This window comes from Aethalodelphis obliquidens, unplaced genomic scaffold (assembly GCF_003676395.1).
Source record: "Aethalodelphis obliquidens isolate GAN/ISIS:26980383/991018 unplaced genomic scaffold, ASM367639v1 scaffold3, whole genome shotgun sequence".
Taxonomy (NCBI): Eukaryota; Metazoa; Chordata; class Mammalia; order Artiodactyla; family Delphinidae; genus Aethalodelphis; species Aethalodelphis obliquidens.
Window position 1 is genome coordinate 5072311 of NW_020837947.1, and position 20383 is coordinate 5092693.

Genomic DNA, 20383 nt, shown 5'->3' on the forward strand with positions numbered 1-20383 from the left:
GGGGGGGGGGGGGGGGGGGGGGGGGGGGGGGGGGGGGGGGGTAAATAAGTCATGAAAATCTGAAAATCTGTAGCAAGCATAGCAATCCATCACATTAATATACACTAAACATAAATATGGAGGCAGATAAATGAAAAAATCAACTAAGAGAAAGATATAAAAGGAAAAACCTTAAATGGGTCTCCCATTATCAAAAGGACAGAATCTAAAATCCAGGCATTTAAGCTTTTCTACAGTAGAGAATTACTTTCTTTCTCCTACGAAATGTTCTCACATTCAAGGATAGCGTTCCCTTTGTCTACAGCACTACTCCCTTACCTTTTCACCACTTCAATCTTATCTTTCAAGAGCCAGGTGAAGTTTTTTACCTCTTTTCCTGCAACATTCCATAATCTCCCTACCCTAAAGTGACCTCTTTAGCAAGTCTTTAGTCCCCTCTAGTTTATATTACTTTTATTTCATGCTATCTACCCTACTCAGACAACTTGAAGGTATGGAATGAATCTGAAGCCCTGTTGTATTCCTCCTAACATCCCACACATAGTATGCATTCAAATATTTGCAAATAGAATAAAAAATTTCAAATAAATATGTTGTCATTAAAAGCTAATATGTGAAATATGCAACTCTGACATTACTCAAAAATTGCATGTCACATAAGAGCAATCGCTTTACTGGAATGCAGCATCAAATGCTGATTTCCAATTACCACATTACAGAAATAGGTATTCACAGGGCCCAGTTACAACACTCAGTAACTTAAGGCTTTTTAAACAGTAAGTAATAAACTTCTGAAACCACTGATATTATCACCACACAACTTCCTGAAAGCAAAATGATATGTCCAATAGAGAAGAGTTAATAAATTTAACAAGCAGAAACTAACACACCATTGTAAAGCAATTATACCCCAATAAAGATGTTAAAAAATAAATAAATAAATAAAAATAAATTTAACAGACCTCTATAAGACGGACTATGTTACCATAAAAATTATATTGTTAAAGGATATAAAATGGCAGGGGAAAATGCTCATGATGTAATTTATTTTTAAAAAAACACACTCAGTGATACTACTAAAATAGGATCCCAATGTTGTCATATCCATAAATGGGGGGGGGGGAATAAAAGAATGGAAGGAAATTCACCAAAAATGTTAAGAGTCACTATCACTGATTTATGGGTGATTTTCATTTTTTCATTGATACATTTTAGGTTTTTTTCCATGAGATGAAGATTATTTGTTGTGATAAGAATACATGTGTCTAATTCCTTATAACAATACATTTTTAATGATTACTAGGAGGAAGATATTTAAGATTCTCATAAACTCTCAAATGACTATAAGAAACTGTCTGAAAAATGTATGCACAAAATCTTCCCCTGAAAAATAAAAATTCACATTAAGATTCAAAGACAGTATGCTATGATAACTCTCTGCCCTCACACCATCACGTTTCCCAGGATTCAGAGACCACAAACCACCCTGTTGTGAAAGGTAAATTTAGAATGTTTGCATCTTCAGGGAATCCCCGGCCGCCCAGTGGTTAGGACCAGGCGCTTTCACTGCCGGGTTCGATCCCTGGTCAGGGAACTAAGATCCTGCAAGCCATGTAGCGTGGCCAAAAACAAAAAAAGTCTGCATCTTCAATTCTCTACATTTCAAGAATAACAAAATGGAGAGAAAGAACAGTCTGGGGAAAATGCAAGTTATTAACAGTTCTACAAAGGTACCACAGTAGATCTCTTCTTCCCTGGTCCTCTACATATAAACAAAGATAATTATCTATTCTTCTCTCATGTCTGACTTCAACTTCAAGTGATGGAAGGAAAAATGGTATTTTACGATTGACTTGGCAATTTAAAAATACCTCAGTATAGCAACTAGAAAAATATAATTTAAATGCATTAATTATTAATGAAACACATACTTCCACAAATCAGAAAGTTCATAAGAAGGAACTTGAATAAGCAATATTTATTTAACAATTGCAAGGCATTTTTAAAGCAAAATTATATAATATTTACCTAACCAAAAAAAAAAAAAAAAAAACCTGACAAGGAATGCTATAAACTATAATAAACTGAGATAAGATTACCTTTTTACTGCTGATAATTTTTTATTACTATAGTAAAACTATAATCTCCAAAAGAACTTTATCATGCAATGGTAAACTATGGCACACTTTTTTTTTCTTACTTAGATTAATAAACAGGAATCAATTACCTGGTTAAAGATTTTAGAATTGCAAAGATAGTATACAAACAGAATACCTTTAAACAGACTTAGTCCCCTTCCAAAACAAACAAAAACTCTTCAAACAACGAAGTTGTAAAGGTAAAAACTGTATTTCAGAAAATTGCTGTAATCAATCCAATGTCCTACACCAGTCATATTTTATATATTTTCTATAGCTAACACACGGTCTCTTAAAAAGACAAATTCTTTAAAGAAATACCACAACTGATTTACATACCACCCCAAATATTAAAGTCAATAACCAATATTTGTTACATTCCTCAGCAACTCTTCTCTTACAATTTAAAGGAGAAAAATTTCCTATTCTGGCAAGAGGGTTATTTCTCAACACATTTTAATCACTAAACACTGTCTTTTGTGTACTAGTATCTCCATCTGCTGGAACATAACTTCCTTACTACCGAAAGTTCTTAAGGACAAAAACTTTACAGTAGAGATTTTGCAACTACTTAGAAATAAAATTTTAATACTTAAGTTCTACCTAGGGGTTTTCTCTAACTCACAGGAACTTTAAAGCCTAAAGAGCTATCCTTATTCTTTTACTGATATTATTCAGAAGAATTTACTAAATTAAAACACTTTGCCTGCTATGTTCTCTTCTCTTCCTGCCCTTCAGGCTTAAGATACAAATCACTAGCCTGAACAGCACAACCTTCTCCTTTTAAGTTAACTATCTCTCTGGATCTTACCTCCATAAATATACATACTCACTAACCCCTGATTATAAAATATATTCTCCTCTAATTTCTGCTAGACATGGGGTAAAAGCTAATAGAAACAGTCAGTATAACAACAAAAGAACTTAGCTAATAAATGACATCATCAAAAGGTCAAAAACAAGATTTGGTAGGAAAAAGAAAAACCCTATAGATAGAATAAAGCCAAAGAAAGAAGGAAGAAAATCACAATCAGAAGAACAAGAGGTTACTGGTTCTACCTATCATCTGTAACGTGTCTAAAATGTATAAAAAACATTTAAACATGTTCAGTAGTTTTACTATTATTAGTAATATTATTTTGAAAGTATGTTCTCTACATTGTAGGATAAAGTAAATAAGTAATTCTGTCATTGTCAGAAACCATGATATTTTGGTGTTGGCAGAAAAAGAAAGATATCATTATAAAAGTAAATATAATGTTAAAATAGAATTGAAAATACAAACATGAATTCATTAATTTAAAAACGATACTGTCTAGCTCAGAAAATGGCCAATGGCGTGGAAGTAACCTCACCCTGACAGCAATCAACATGTTTAATGCCTAAATTCACATCTCTAATACCATTTCCATTAAAAAGGACCTTGGAGAAAGGGTTAATTCTAGCTGTGGGGCAGGTGAGCTTGGGGCATCAAACTGTCCCAAAAAGCAAGGAAGATTTCAAAAGACACAAGAGCCAGTTAGATTATCACAGGCCAAAATTGTGAAAACCTGAATATCAAAAAGAATATTAATTGCAGTGAGTCTATGAAGATCCATGAGCCCATAATGATTATCATGAAACACAGAAAAAATTCATTAGTCACCATTTGAGCCAGCTAGGAAACCAACACTTTACTTTGACAACCAACCAATAATTAATAAGAATAATCACCGATCTGACTTTTCCATTAGGAACTTATTTTATAATAGTCATATTCCCTGCTGATGAAAGAAAGCTTTACCTTTTAAAGAACACCTAACTTTACAGTGGAAGGATCAGTCTATCTCCACTCTAACCCAGATTATCAATTTTAGGTTCACTAACAGTAGAACCAGAACTGTGCCCCCAGAGCAATGCAACATTAAATACACAGTATCCCCTATGACATTATACTGGAACCTGTCCAATTCTTTAGATCTAACTGCCAAAGTAATAGATACAGATGACATAAAGGAACAAGCCCAGTGACAAGAAAGTTACATTAATGTCATAAAAAAAAAAAGGGATGGTTCTAGATTTAAAAGACTTCAAGTCCTAACAACCAGATTCAATGAATGGTCCTGAGTCAGATTCTGATTTGCACAAGCCAGTTCGGTCACAAAGAATATCTGGGGGACAACTACAGAGATCTGAATGTGGACTGGTTATTATATTAGTTGTAGGATTAATCCATTTTGTTCAGTGTGAAGTCACTATGTAGAATACTGCTAGTTTTTAAAGAGATACCTAGGGCCTTATGAGTAAAGAAAAAATAATTTGTATGCATGTTTATTTTTAGATAAACACCATTTTTTTAAAAACTCTAGAGTTTAAATCTAAAATGCAGAAAGATCAAAATATATTTTTGTTAAATATTTCGAGAAAATATAACAATTTCTTAAAATTCCCTAATCTCTTAACTCTCCACATTATATCCAAATTCTACTTCCTTAAATCCATATATTCTATACACTCTTCTTAGTTTACCCCCAAAGATTTCATTATGGCAACCTGATATAACCCAAGCCATCGATGGTTCCTTACCAAACAAGCTGAACTATTCACCCTGGCATTCAAGGTCCATCACAATATAGCCCTGAATTAGTCTTCTGGCTCTGCTCTTCTAATTCTCACTAGTTCTCTATATGCATTTGCCATTCCAAGTAACTTCACCTAAACACACTTTGTGAAAGTCTTTCAATCTCCCATCACTACTGTTCTGACACCACTGCACTTTTCTCTTCTGCTGGAACATCCTTCACCCCCTCATTCACCTCATTAAATACCGATTAATAATACCATTCACCTATGAATACCAACCCAGGTTCCACTTCTCAAAACAACCTTACTAGACACTTCAGCTCAAAGTGACTTCTTCTGAACTTTCAGAATGTTACTAGTGAATGATTCTCCTGCACACAAAAATTAGGTGATGCACATGTGGATAAATTACCTTTCTCCGTTTTTCTCTTCTTCTCTCATACTCTACAAACTGCTTTGCTTATCTGCTTGTCCATCCTATCAAAAACAACCTTAAAATGTTGACAGAAGTTAGATGATGCAGCCTTAGAGTCTACGAAGCTCTTTTGCATATAATATTCTCCAGCCTCTGAGTATTTTGATTTAAAGTTTGGCAGGGCAGTTGATAACTCAATTTACAGATGAAGAAGCTGAGGTTCAGAAAGGTTACCTATATGTCCAAGACCACTAATCAGTTAACTGCAAGTCATGATTAAATCCCATGCCTATTTGTCAATGAACTGTTACTACTTTGCAACACAGTCTCATTAGCATATGGACAGAAACTGGAATTAATTTTCATCTTTATGCTGGCTCACTTGTGTACACATGCACACACACAGAGTCAACACCTGAATACGTCATAACAATGGAAGCATCACTGCAACAGTGGTGACAGCAGCAACACTAATAAAGAATTAGGGGCAGTTAATTTCAGAGTAATTTATATTTGGCCTTGGTTTGAAATTTTTTATTTCTTCTAATCAATTCTATCAGAATGATACAATTACTGTAACCCAGCAAACAAGTTAACTGTGGTTTATACTTAATTCTTTTGCACATACTTGAAAGAAACAGTGGATGCTCCAGATGTGGGCATCGGGAATGGGATGTAGGAGCTACCCAGTGCAGCACTATTTCCATTCAATTCATCATCATCCACCTCTTGGCTGGCTTTATTTAGTTGCCTACCTATGCTTTTAACCACTCTATGCTAATCTAAAACTGATACAAGTGTATACATTCCTGACTCCAATCACTTAGCAATATTAAACCTCTAAATAAAACCTTCCAGTCAGAAATGATTTTTCCTCTTGAGTAGTTATTAAAAATAGTAATAAAAAGAACACCAACAATACTAAATATTCACTAGATTTATTTGTACCATGTTATTTTAAGAGCTAAAGCTCTATCTTTTGGTTACTAAGAAGTTTAAGTGAATGAGTTGAAAGTCTCTTAAAACGCCTTTACTTTCTTATTTTTAGCCCTTTAACTATCATAAAGGTTTACCAGTAAAAAATGTGTGTGTATATATATATATTTATATTAGCTCCAAAAATTTGACCAGCATTTTGTTCAACTCCAACATATCACAGAATTAGCAAAACCCCCATTTGCTTTTTTTTCCCCTTCATGTTCACAACCTGAGGCAACAGCAGCAGTTTTCTAGTACTTGGCTGCGTTTTTCTTCTCTAGTACCGCTCAGGGAGTGGCACATTTACCAAACAGATCACCTTGCTTTGTGATCTGGACAAGTCACAACCTCTCCATACCTCGGTCTCTGCACCTATGAAATGAAGACCTCATCCCCCAAACTCTCAGGTCCCTGGGTAGCTCTGAAAGTCCATGAACTTCTGGTATTACTTTAATATGCCTTATACTCAACTGCATCTAAGAAGAAATGTTTTGTATTTCTTCTAGTTCTTTTCACATACACACCTCTTCAAACACTCTCTGTAAAAGAATTTTGAGACCCTGTAAAATAGTATGACACTGAAGTAACGAAAACAAGGTTCCAAATAAAATCTGCCTAAAAGTTTGCTTTTTACCAGTGCTTTCCTTTCTCTTTAATGTAATAAATATATGTATGTTATACATTTTTAATTTCTCCTATATATTTTAAACTATTAAATGAGCTTAAAAGCCACGGGTTCCTCCAATAATCTGCAACTGACCAGGTGATCATGCCCAATCTTTACAACTCATCCTTCACAAAAGCCAAAACCCAGGGGTTTATTTAAGACCCACTCCATTTTCACTGTTGATATATAATCATTTCAATCCTGAGGCCAGGCAGATGTTACTTTGAAAACCTTCCTTGCTCTGAACTTCACCATCCCTAGCACCCAACCCCCAAGGATTTCAAGGCCAGCTCACATTCACTGCATGGCTCCCTTTATACACATGCATGCTTGCACACATGTGATCACACACACTCTTTCCTTATTACCATGGCCATACAGCATAGGACCACTTCATGGGTTTAATGGCATTTTGATGTTTTTCTGAGACTTCAACACCCTTGAAAAGCATCCAAATTGACAAATTCTGTTTTACAGGTAATGTGATAGAAATGTTACAGTAAACTGATTCACCAGTCTCAATATTTAGTTTAATAAAATATGTAGGTTAGAATCAATACATAAAGCAACATTACGAACATAAACACAATTTTGTTTATTTTATTAGACTTGATAGGATTGCTGGGTTTTCAAACTAAGAGTTTCTGCTTTAGAAAACTGAGGAAATGTTGAATACATTAAATACAGTCACTGCCTCGTTAATTACAAGAATTCTGGATAAATCACTTAACTTCAACAAGCTATATATTTGTTAAAAACTCTTGACAGATTTATTTTAAAACACTGTTAAGGCTGTTAAGGCTAAAACAGAAAAGTAAACTTTTAAGAGGGTTAAATTTCAGTTAACTGAAAATGTCAATTTCTCAGTCTTCTAAGTAACTGCACAGTTTCAAATTAGCTTTAAGAAACACCTGTGTTTAAAAATTGCTATTTGTGTTAAATTACTGTAACAGCCACCTATGTTTATACTCAGCTTTCCTCTAAATGAAAACAATTCAAACAGTCCTTATTTATCCTGAGCACATCAAAGCAGCACTTAAGGGACAAGGAATCTTTCATATTTATTGTGCTTTTTGCAGAGTACAAGAACTACCTATCCATTGAATGTTGACTTTTATAGGTAATTGACTAGGGGAAGGTTCACCTATATAATTCCATAAATGCCAAAACTTTCAAGAGCTGAGACGAGCACTGATATACTTATGGACTGATATACTTTGTATAAGGACTGGCTAGAAACTACTGCGTAAGTAAAGCAATTTTATCTTTCTAATTCTCAGTCATATAGATGGTAGTCAAGTAAAATTAAGATTAGGCTCCTTGAGGGCAAGTACTGCAAAAAATATTGTAAGATTTCTAAAAAATACCACCTTTAAGAAAAAAATACACGTACCTTTTTTCTAATTGCCAAAACTATCTGCTTAATCCCACGTTTTAGAGAAATTAGAAATGAGAAAAGGATTTAAAGTGTGAACCTATTTATTAATTCAACAAACATCTGAGATCATACATGTGCCAGGCTATAAGGTGGCCACCTTCAATGAACTAATTCTAACAGGGAAGACAGACACAAAAAGAGATAATAATATTACAACGTTAAGTATGATGGTAACTACATAAAGAGTAGTACCTAACACAGGCCGGGGCTATATTTATAGTCAAATTTCGTAACACAACCACACTAACAAAACAAACTGTACTCACTATGAAAAGTTTAATGCTATTTTTGCTTTCTGTTAAATGAAAATAAAGCTGTAAAAATCTTACTTGGACATCAAACAATCTAGCTATTTTGAGTCCTAAAACTGAAATGCTAATTCAAATAAAAGGGATATAAGCATTTCCTAAAAGTTCTCATTAAGAAAAAAAATACATTATTGCACTTAAAATTCACACTGAACTGTCTTAATGTCAAAAAAGGAGGGGCTGGAGAAAATGACTAAGTCCTGTCAATCATGTAAATAAAAAATTGGTACCTAATTCTAATTATGACTTCTTGGCATGGGCCCATGCACTATCCCCTTCCCTTGACCCTAAAATAGATCCTTGCATATCTTCACAACAGCTGACATATAAGTAACAGAAAATCGCTCAGTAGGCTCCTTAATCAAAAAATAAATCCTAACAATGGCATAGCACTTCCAACATCTCCAACTGAATAAAGCAAGTCTTACTTATAACTGCACCACTATAAATCAAACAGTGTATTAACAGCACTGACTTCTCAAGTAAATTTAAACGTAGTTCCAGTCAGATTATAAAAAGCTGCCCTTATAATCACACTGGTATAATTCTCTTAATACCAAAAGAGTCAAAAAACAAATTAAAAACCTTACACTGGCCTCAAAAAACGAGCATCTGAATCATGCTCAGGAAAGGCAAGGAGGGATCCACTTCATGTCTTTTGTTGCAGGAATCTATTTCTCTTAAGAAGTAAACCAAAAGCCATTTGTTCTTATGGAAAACTGATGCACTTCAATCAGCTTCAGGACTGTGACTACTAGGGGGATAATCACAGAAATAAGATACGTACAAAGCACTGAAAAGGCAAAATTAACTTGTTTTCACTTGATTTTCTCAAAGCCATTTAAGAAAAGGTGCTCATACCAAGCACAGTAGCAAATGTGATTAGCAGAGACCTATTTCCATTAAATCAATTACGTTATATCCTTGGTAGTACAGATTTACTACAAAGCATGTAAACTAGATAAAGTTAAGAAAGAGAAGTCACGTACATCATAGTATGTACATGCGTTTTGAATACACAGCCGGCCCACAGGAGTAGAGTTTCGAAAATTCAGAATAAATGTTGAATAAATGACCCGTGATACAAATTCTCATTTCCATTATTACCTTACTATAGCTGCTGACACCTCCTGGGTGAGGAGCAAAAAGGAAAATGTAAAGAACTGATTACAAATACTGGCTTCCCTCTTATCACTAATAAGTCAAAGGACTGTGTGTACAAAAACACAACCTTTTGCTCCTAAACAACAGATTAATTACTTCAACTTAAATAAAATCTGTTTGTCACAGATATTGGTTACTGTCAACAAGGCTTCTTCGGGGGGGGGGGGGAACCCAAAACTATAGTAAACTTATACAGCAAAATTCCTCTCAATACCAAGAAATAACCATATAATTTTTAGACTGATCAACATTTCTAAAGAAAAAAAAAGAAAGAAAATTGAAGTGCAGGAAAACTGAGAATGATACATTCAATAATGAATGCATAACAAATGGAAATTAACATGGAAAAATGTTCACTAGTAAAGCAAATTTTAATTTAAAATACTTTTTGCCCTCATTTTCAAGGGAGAGGGAACAGGGAGAGAAAATAAATTGAGGTCAAAAAGAAAACTTACATCCTCCCTCACTCCAAAAAAGACCATGAAAAAGTGAATTTTTCAAATCAGTAATGCAGACTCTAATCTAACACGTTTGCTCACTTTTTCTGAGCCACACACTGATTTTTCAGTTATTCACAATAAAAAGATTTAGGCTAGCCTTCCTCATAAACCACACTATATATTCGTTAATTTTCGTATCTAAGACTGAAAAATCAGAATCTAATTTTAATATCCCTAGATCTCCATTTCCCCCTATTTGGGATTTTTAAGTCAAACTGATTTTATTTTTACTTTTACACCATCTCAATTCTAAACTGCAATACTTTATTTAAACAATTTGCATTCAAATACTGTTCCTGTGTTCCTGCTTAAGTTTCATTTTCACGACAAAGAAAGGTTTCCAAAAAAAAAAAAACCCTAGTAATAGCTATTCTTTCCCATGGATGGATGGTCCCAGGGTTCAGTGGAAAACTTCTCTTTAAAGGCAGAGCAGTTTAACACTTTTAAACCTTGGTTTTATCTGTAATCGTCTCTATTGTCAACGAAGGATTAAGTATCGGAATTATAAACTGAATTTATGTCATTCATATGTCATTCAAATTATAAACTGAATTTATGTCATTCATATGACTGGCCCAACCTAGAATGCATTCACAACCTAAAAAATCAACCAGGTTGACGCTACTTGGGAGAAAAGCTGACAACCCCTCCCCCACCCCGCAAAAAAACAGAAAACAAAGAAAGATTGTTCACAGTCCATAGTTAAAATATAGGCTAAAGGTTAACTTGGCATAAAATTAAAATGTTCAGTCTAAAGCATTCAAGTTTTAATCAACCAAAAAAATCCAGAGCACAGAAATCCCAAATGGGTAACCAGCCAAATAAAAACTCTCAAACTGACAAGGAAATTTTTCAAAAGCTTACTTTTGAAAAATATTTCAAAATTGCTACTCATTCAAAACTTCTAATTATCAGAAGACGCATCTACTGTATCCAAGTACAGTATCTTAACTCGATTAAACTAATCACTAAAGTAAAATTTACAGTTTTAACTAAATTTAAAAACAATTTTTCAGCCAATCATATGGACAAAGGAAATTAGAATTCCTAACCACAAACAGAAGTCATGATTAATTTATTTGGGACAATGACAGGCCACAAAGAGGTAAAGCACAACTTGCCAAATTTCAGAATTAAGTCACCCAGCATGGATAAAACGTGATGCACTTCAGAAACCAATATTTTTCTTAAGTCAAAATACGTTTATAATAAGGCTAACAATTACAGGAAGCAGCTTATTCCACACTAAGGAATAACCCCTTTTCCTGTGTGTTTGTACTGGTCTGATAAAAAACAATCAAACTTCCTAGTCATTATGCTGCCCCTTTTTAAACATCCTAGCTATCATACAGAAGCAATCTTTACGCTGGGGAGTTGAAAAGGCTAAAACTCAAGACAGAACTGAGACAAGAGATGGAGTAAACCATAATGAAAGGGAAAAAATAGATGTTATTTAGAATATATGATCCTCAACCAGTGGTCTCCAACATTTAAAACTCAAATGGTTACTATTTCCAGGCGAAGAGAAACGAACAAACCTTTGTCAGAAATAATGACATAACTGGAATTCTAAATTCAGAAGATTAAAAATTACCAAATCAAAGGTTAGAAACTTTTTAACAGAACCAACTCCAAATTATCATTGAGAGATTTCAGACCAACATAAAAGTACAAATGAGAACCCTTTCAGAACTAATCAGAGAAACTCAAATTATTTACTTCAAATAGTGCAAATGAGAAAATATTTCCAAACTTTTTAATAATCTCCTACGCTGTTTAATTGAATTCAACATTTTAATTCAAAGAATGCAATTTAACTTTAACCCTAATATTGTCAAAACCTGTTTTCATTTTAATGGTTATAAAGGATTCCTTCTGTACAACTGTGCTTAAAGAAAAAACAAAATTTTTTGCTAATACTACCAAAACTTTAACTGCACCAAAATATGCCAAGAAGAAAATACAGCGTATTACTTCTGCAATGTAATAAAATTGTTCCAATAATTTGAAAGGAAGAGTTTTCAAAGTTTTCAAATACGTATATGGACACAAAACGACAAATGAAATGACCTATGATTTAAGTTTCAACTAAATTTAATATAGGTCAGGTAATTGAGTATGTTACATATTTTGCTCCAAACATTTCTCATGTTTAAAAAAATAACTGGCGCCCCTTAGCGCCCACATTTGGAAATACTCAATTTAAGAGTTCCAGCAATTTTTTTTTTTTTTGACATTCCAGAAAGTTTTCTGCCTCCACAATCTTTCAAATGCCAACACAAATAGGAAAAGCAGAACCCCTTAAAGGGACAGCTCAGATTTTCTCCGGAACAATTTCGTGTTAGCAGATTTGCTGTTTCAACTACGGAAAAAGTCCATTTCAATATGGGCTACTGCTGTATGTTCTAACATATGTAGGCAAAAAAACAAGTACGCAGTAATAGCTAACAGTTTTGTACTTTTAAAGTTGTTTCTATGACTTTCTTGACAACAAAAGCTTCTGGGATTCTTCTTGAACCACCTTTTAACACGGAGACATTTCCGGTCTTTTGTTCTTTCCTGACATTCCAACTCTAACCTGCAGATTCCTTTCCCCCAGCTCTATTGTAAAAACTCTCTCAAAATTCTTACGAAAAAATCTAAAATCCCCTGCTCATCGCTATAAAACACAGTTTTCCGTTTTCTTTAAGCAGTCCTCCGGTGATGCTTCTAAGCAGAAGAAACTCCTCGCTACTTGATTTTCAAAATAAACATTTTTGTTGGTCATGTTTTTTCCTAGGCGTCCCCAGAAATGCACAGCCACCAGACGCGAATCGTCCCGGTCACTGCTTAAGACCTTGTTAAAGTAATCCCAGAGTTGGCCAAAATTAATCTTCTCGTCATTCTTCGCTCGCCACAGCTCTCCGCCAACAAAGCTTTGCTGCGAACTTCTACTCGTTTTTATCTTGGCCCTTTCAAACGTCTTGGCTTCCCGTTCTAGCAGCCGAGGCGGCGGCGCCCTCGGGAGAAGGCTCTCCGCCGAAGTTCTTTCGGACGCGGGATTACGTTTACATGTGTCCTCGCGGTATTTCGCGTTCACACCCCCACCCCCAAAAGTGAAGTTCAACTCCCGAACACTTCTCGCTTCCCCAAACAAAAGGATAAAAAGTGCTTTCCGCTGTCATTTTGTCCTCGCCTTCGGCTGCATCAGCAGTACTTTCGGTATGCTCTGAAATTCCTTTAAATTAACCAGCCCCACACTACTCCCCTCGAGTACTCCAAGCTACACAAACTTCAAAAAAAACCACAAGCCACACTGGACTTCCCACTCCGGGAGCCGCCGGCGACCTCTGGGAGGGCCCCCTCAGGGAGCGACCCCGAGGCCGGTGTCCTTCAGGCGCCCCCGGGGCGCGGGGCGGGCGAGGCCGGGCTGCTCCCCGGGAGGCCCGCGCAGCTCGGGGTCGTCGCGGTGCTAGAGGCCGGGCCGGGAGCCGGGGGACTTGCAGCCTCCCCCAGCGCACCCGCTTGGGCGCCGGCGGTGAGGGGTCCCGGAGCCGGGGCCCCGCGTCCGGGGGGGCGTCCCGCCGGCGGGGCCCGCCCGCCGCACCCCGCGAGCCCAGCTCGGCGCCGCCTCCTCGCGCCCCGCCCGGGCCTCGCCGTCCCCAGGCGCACGGTCCCCACCGGCCACCTTCCCGCCCTCCCCATACTCCGGCGGGCGTCGGGTCCCGGGAAGAGGGGCCGCCGCCCCGGCGCGGGCCGCGAGGGGCCGGCGAGGCGACTCACCTTCGTCCAGCAGCCGCTCGAGGTGGTTGAAGATCCCGCAGAAGTTGGGCAGGCTGCTCATGAGCTTCTTGTCGTTCATCAGCTGCATCAGGTAATCTGGGGTGGGCTTCGGCTTCTCCTTCGTTTCCATTTCCCCGACCATATTCCAGGCTCCTCAGCTCACTCCGCCCGCCGCCGCCGCCGCCGGAGAGGAGGGAGGGGCGGGGAGCCCCGGCAGCCGGCCGCTCCGGACTCGGCGTCCCGCTCCGCTCCGCTCCCGCGCCGGGCGCCGGGGCGGCCGGACCGCGCGCTCACCGCGCTCTCCCCGCCCCCGCAGGCACTTTCCGCCCGCGGCCCGACGCACTCCCGACCCGCCGCCGCTCCTCGGCCGCCGGCTCGGCGCGTCGCTCACGAGGCCGGCGGGCGGGAGGCGGGTCTCCGCGGGCCGAGTGCGGGCGCGGGCCGCTCGGCGCCGGACGAAGAGGAGCCGGGCCGCCGCCTCTCGCTCGGCTGGTCGCGCCCGTTCAGCCGCCGCCTCTGCCGCGGGCTCGGGGTCTCTCTGGGCTGGTCTCCGCCGCGGCCGCCTCTGCCGCTGCCGCCGCGCTCTGACTCCGCTCCTCCTCTTCCTCCTCCTCCTCGCCGCCTCCTCCTCCTCCTCACTCTCTTGGCGGCGGAGTTCGCCTCAGTTCAGGCGGCGCTGCCAACGGCGGCGGCGGCGGCGGCGGCGCGGGGGGAGGGGCGGCGACGCGGGGAGGGCCGGGGGCGGGGGGCGGGCGGCAGGCGGGGCCAAGCAGGGCGGCCGTTAGCTGGGCCCGGCCGGCGCGCTCCTCCCCCTCCCGCCGCCGCCGCCGCCGCCGCCCCCCGCAGCCCCCCGGCCCAGGCGCCGCCGCCGTCGCCGCCGCGCCGTCTCCCTCCGGCGGGGTGGGCGGCCTGAAGGGTCGGCGGCGCACGGCGTGACGGAGGCGGCGCACGAGGAGCCCGGCCTGGGCGCCGGGCCGGGGTCGCCGCCCCGGGCGAGCGAGAGCGAGAGCGGAGGGAGGGGCCGGTGCTGGGCCGAAAGACGAGGGAGGGGGCTGGGTGGCTGTGCTTTCCACTGGGGCGGGGGCGCGGGGGGCGCCGCCTCTCGCTCCCCGCCGCCGGGCCGGCTCATGTGGCGGGCGCGGTCTGGCTGTAGTGTTACGGGAGAGGGATTCCCAGCGGGACGAGCTACTGCGCGCCAGGGCTGCGCTCGCCGCCGCACAGCCCTATCCTCACCCCCGTTACTATAGTTCTTTAAAAGCCTCTCCACCACCCTCCCCGCCGCCCCCACCCAAACAAATTTTTTTATCGTCCTGTTGCTTCACGGGGGACTTTCGGGCTGGGCGTCACGTGGCCCGACACGTAGCCGTAAGGCCTGAGAGCGCGTGCGTGCGTGGGGGCCGGAGGCCACGCCCCTTCCGAGGGTCGCTCCGCCCCCGCCGGGGCCCCGGGAGCAGAGGGGGAGGTGCGGGGCCTGCGCGCGCCTGCGTGGGGCGGGGCCGGGGAGGGGGCGCGGCCCCGGGCGGGGGACGGGGAGGGGCGTTCCGAGCGCAGGGGTCCTGGTGCGGGGACCCCCGCGCGAGGTGGCCGGGCCATCGAACCCCGGGGGGCGGGAAGTAGCAGGGTCTTGGCTCTCGGCCCTGCGCTGTAACGTGTCTGCGGCCCTGGGTCCTCCTGCGCAGGACGTGTTCACGATCGGCTCCGACTGCCGCTGTGTCGTGGTGGGCCCGCACGACGACCCCCGCTGTCCCAGCGGTCTCGTCCTGCTTCGAGAGCCACGCGGCGGGAAGGAACCGGAGGAGCAGCGGGTTCGCGTGGGCGCCGCTTGCCACCCCGACTGCGTGGCTGTGGCGGTGGCCGTGCGTCGTGGGTCCGGGCTGGGGGGCGCGCTCCGGGCCCGGGTCCGCTCTGTTGCGGCATCCAGCTCTTCCAGGCTGCGGTGAGGAGTGAGCACCGGCGGTACCAAGTCGGGAGCGGAACGTGCACGCTGTTTGTGATGTAGCGCTTCGTGACGGCATCAGTATCCAGTAACAAAATGAAGCCGCGATAAAGAGACGAAACACCGAGCATGCACCTAGTTGGAAAAGCGAAAGTCAACACTCATATTTGCAAACTTGCAGAAGTAATCATACGTTGGGCACGAGGTTTTTCATGCAATACAATCGATTTCAAACATTTAGGTTTGCTTGGGGAAATTTTCTGAACTGCAACAATGCAGTTGCAGTTCAGAAAATTTGGGTTATGTAATGTCAACCACCAAGTCTGTATCTGTATTTTATTGCAAGCCCTTTATGACATGTTCAATTAATGTAGACAAAATTATTTAACATCAAACTGACCCTTGTAAGCGTGACACGTGGCTGAAATATCTATTTCATGTCTATAATCATGTCAACTGTGTTTTAACTTAAGTGAGAACTTAGTGGGTTTTTTGCGGGGGGCGGAAATTTTGCTTCAAACAAATTCTGAAGAACACTTCTAAGTTTGAGTTGTATTGAAACTACGAAATGAATTTCAAACAAAAACTCTGGCAAGTAACTACTGGCCTGTCCGTTTAAAAAGCAGAAAGTGAGTTTGCTTTTAAAATTAAGCTGCTTTGATAGAGGAAATGGAATTGCTTTGTTAGACAAAGTTAAAAACATTTAACTCAAATATTTTAAGTTCACCAAAATCCATCACTGTTAGCAGAGGTATAGAGTATTCACCTAATTATCTGTTAAAGGGTGAATTTTGTAAATGCAGGGAATAGTAATTTGACCAAAAAGCTGTTGTCATTTCGAAAACTAGTGTAAGGTATGCTACCTCCCTACCTGGCTAAATGATAGGTAGTTGTAAAGGGGTTTGGTACTAAGTGATTCTTTTGACTCTAGTTTAAAATATTCAGTTTCCCTTCTTAATCTGTTCACTTGTTTATTAAGCTCCTAAGCCCTGTGCTAAGTGCTTTACATGTATATCTCATTTAATTGTTAGTTCAACCTTGTGGCTTTAACCTTATGCTTTTATTCCCATTTTACATAAGGGGAAACCCAAGGAGAAGGAGGTTAAGTAACTTGCCCAAGACTGTAGCTCATGAGGCCTGGATCTGGGATTCAAATCCACTTATATTTTATTCTAAAATCCATGTTCTGTGCCCCTTTACTAACCGTATCCTGTAAGGTTGGAACTTATGATGATGTTCCACCATTTTTGACCCATAGAAACTGCAGTTTCATATGGCTCACCGGTTCTTAAAATCTAGATGAACCAAGTAAAAGTTAAAGAACAGTGATAGTATTCATTTCCCATGTATTAAATCACTTACAGTTATAGCATTTGATGATAGCTACTATCTTTTGCCTTTTCAAATATACATAGATAACTTCTCTGCTCACAGTTCTTCAGTGGTTTACCCCTACAGAGGCCTGTGGGTCCCAGGTGCTCTGGCCCATGCTGCCTGGATGACCTTAGCCTGGGCTCTTCCCACCCTGCCCCCCGCTCCCGCCCCCTTCCCTTCCCTTAGACAGGCCAAGCAGGCCTTCTATTCCAGGACTTTGCCTTGGTGATGCCTCTCCTTGCTGAGTTTTTCCCACACATCTGCAAGCCCCCTCCCACTCTTTCTCAGGTCTTAATCAGAGAAGGCTTCCCTAACCACCCTCTGTATAAAATAGCATATGCATGTATGTAGAAACACACACCTTCCATATTCTATCTGCTTACCCACCCCCCCTTTTAATTTTTTTCATAGCTTGTATTTCCACCTGACATGTTCTACCTATGGGTAAATTTGTCTGTCCCCTCCCCCTACACTGTAAGCTCCATGAGAGGAAATACTTTAATTTGTTCTATCTAGAATTCCCAACACCTAGAAGAGTGCGTGGTACATATAGGCACATTAAAAAAAAGTTCCAAAAAAAGTATTAAGTACTTGAACTGTGCAAAACCCTTACCTACATTATTTCTTCTAATCTGTACAGCAAACATTTGAGGTGGGCATGAATAGCCAGATTTCAGAAGAGAGATGGCTGATGCTTGAGAATAGTAAGTAGCTGGTCCTATACAGGGCAGAACTGGATCCGCACAGGGCGAGGCTTCTCACCTGTCTGCAGGTATCCACAATATCTCTCCCTTTTCTCTCTCAAACTCCTACCTCGGTCATTTTAGGTATATATCACACCATTAATTACCCAACAAATGACAAGTGCAGTGAGGAACACAGAAATTCTTGGGATACATCACTTGCCTTCCAGGAGCTTAAAAACCTAAAAATTAATGTGGAAAGACTTTACATTATTACAAAAAAGTCATTTTTATGATATTCATAAGTTACAATGTATTCATAAGTTACATAGTGACTTACAATATATGTATGGGTTAGCTCCCATTTGAAGATCCTTAGAACTTTTTTCACTGTGAGAAATTGTCATCTAATATATTACACTAAAAATGGTTCCACGTCGAATATCAGTAATTAACCACGAGTGGAAATACACTTTCTGTTCTCTTAAATTTGATTGGCTTCATTTGTTTATTGCCATTCTTGACATTTAAAAATAGAAAATTATAGTATTCCAAACATGTTTTTCTTCAGCACCATGGAGTTCTTACGGGAACTAAAATATTTCTTGGACTTAAGCATCAGTCTTTGATGGCTTTTTGTCCCAAATGTTCTTTTTAAAAGTCTTAATCCTTAGATTTTCCTGAAAGGGAATGGGCCTTTCCCGTTATCCTTGTGAAGTAAATGTTTGTTTATTGTCTGAAAAGATTTCTTGAGTACCCTTTTGAATTGGTGAGATGGCTTATCAGGTACTGTTTAAAAGGTTGAAAATGACACATTTTAAGTGTGACTATTTTAATCAACAAATATTTGAGTCCCTGTTATATCTAAATACCTGTCATTAACCCTAACGCACATACAGACTAAGCTGGGAGTTAATATCACATACCTATGAAAAGTTAACTAATAAAAGTAGATGCTTAAGACAAAAGACCTTAAGAATGGAAATGAGCACTAGCTTCCAGGCCTGGAAAGCAAAGCAACACCGCACGGACAGCTGGCTCGGCTCTCCTGCTTGAGGAAGAGCAACAGAGCTGAGGGAGGACACCAAGGAAAGCTTGGAAAGTGGGAAAGTATAGGCTTTAGGGTAGGAGTTTCCATAAAGAGTAGGAGGTGCCAGATTGTGGTTGGCCTTGAATGTCAAGCTAACGTGTTCATAGAGAAGAGCCTTGGGAATTGTTTTTAATACAAAGAAATGAATCAATAAAATAGTACCATGGATTCCCCTCCGTGAGGCTATATCTATGTCTCTTAGTGTAAATACAGCATTTGTAAAATGAAAGGCACTGCTCGCATCTAATGGTAACTGTGCTGCCTTTTTAAACCACTAACATGATGGTTGCAGATGTAATACTAACATTGAGTTTAAACCACTGCTTGGGGTGAAATGTTAACCGAGGGTGTCAGGTTTCTACTCATTTGACCCTAAATGAACCTTTAGAGGCAAAAACATTCTCAGCCAGGATGCAGGCCCCTGTGCCATGTAATCCAATCTTCATTCCTTATTTAAACAGAAACTTTAACTTAAAAAAATTGTCTGTTAATTATAGGAATATGAGACAAGTAAATATGCATTTTGTTTTGATCACCTTGCAGACATTCATGGTTTTAGGATTGCAAAACAGTTTCCATAGTGTTTCCCTGGATTGGGTTCATTTGTTGTTTGTTTGTTTTCCTTTAGGATCTGGTTCCTTCAGGATGAGTCTGTGATCAGATTTTTTTGACATATTAAACAGATACTGTTTGATTCATAATCTATGCGTTATTTTTAAATAACTAATGTGAGTAAACAATTTATGAGCAAGAGAAGTGCCTACCCATGTCCCAGCCATTTAGTCAAATGCCATTATCCTTTATTGAAATTCAACTGATAGCCTAAATGTTCTGTTTTTCCAGCATTTTCTCTCTATTCACGCTTTCTAAACCAAGTTCCCAGTGGGACCAGGGGGACAGAGGACTGACACTTACCGAGCCCCTAGGAACTGTCAAGCACTTCAGTTACTATCTCACTGAGTACACTGCAGCTCTGAGTTCATTTTTATTCCCATTTCACAGCGAAGAACCGAAGGCTCAGAGAGTTAACAGAATGACATGACTCATCACACAGCTAGTAAATGCTGGGGACAACGTTCAGACCAGTCCTTCCAAGTCCTGGGTGACTTACGGAGCCCTGCTGGCCCCTCTGTAAGTTAAATTTGGGTGCTCTGAGATCTGTGTCCTTTCATGGCTAAAATACTGTCATCTATGAGTCTGTCTTTCTAACCAGTGATGTTGTTGAATCTTTTCAAACATTAAGCTCTCATATCTAATTGAAACACTGCTGGTGTCATGTAGAGAAAAGAATGCTGTGCTGGGTATAGAAAAGCTTTATTAGTTGTAGCCTAAGGAGCTGTGTGACACTGAGTAAGGAGCTCAGTCTCT

At 40.6% G+C, this 20383-nt stretch overlaps 1 protein-coding gene across 8 annotated transcripts in view; it reads right to left on the reverse strand.

Annotated features, from left to right (window-relative positions):
• The window catches only part of QKI (QKI, KH domain containing RNA binding), a 143895-nt gene extending 129299 nt beyond the window's left edge, over positions 1 to 14596 (reverse strand). For 3 of the 8 annotated variants that reach the window (XR_003427736.1, XR_003427734.1, XM_027081589.1), the window contains exon 1: positions 13933 to 14596. Coding sequence is in view for 4 of the 8 variants with exons in the window: in XM_027081589.1 (XP_026937390.1) it covers positions 13933 to 14074 (142 nt within the window). In the remaining 4 variants the exon portion in view is untranslated. Of the gene's footprint in view, positions 1 to 12691; positions 12972 to 13006; positions 13136 to 13932 lie in introns of those variants that run through there. The other 5 variants (XM_027081606.1, XM_027081598.1, XM_027081624.1 and 2 more) reach the window with 3 other exon arrangements.
• Positions 14597 to 20383: the final 5787 nt, after the last annotated feature.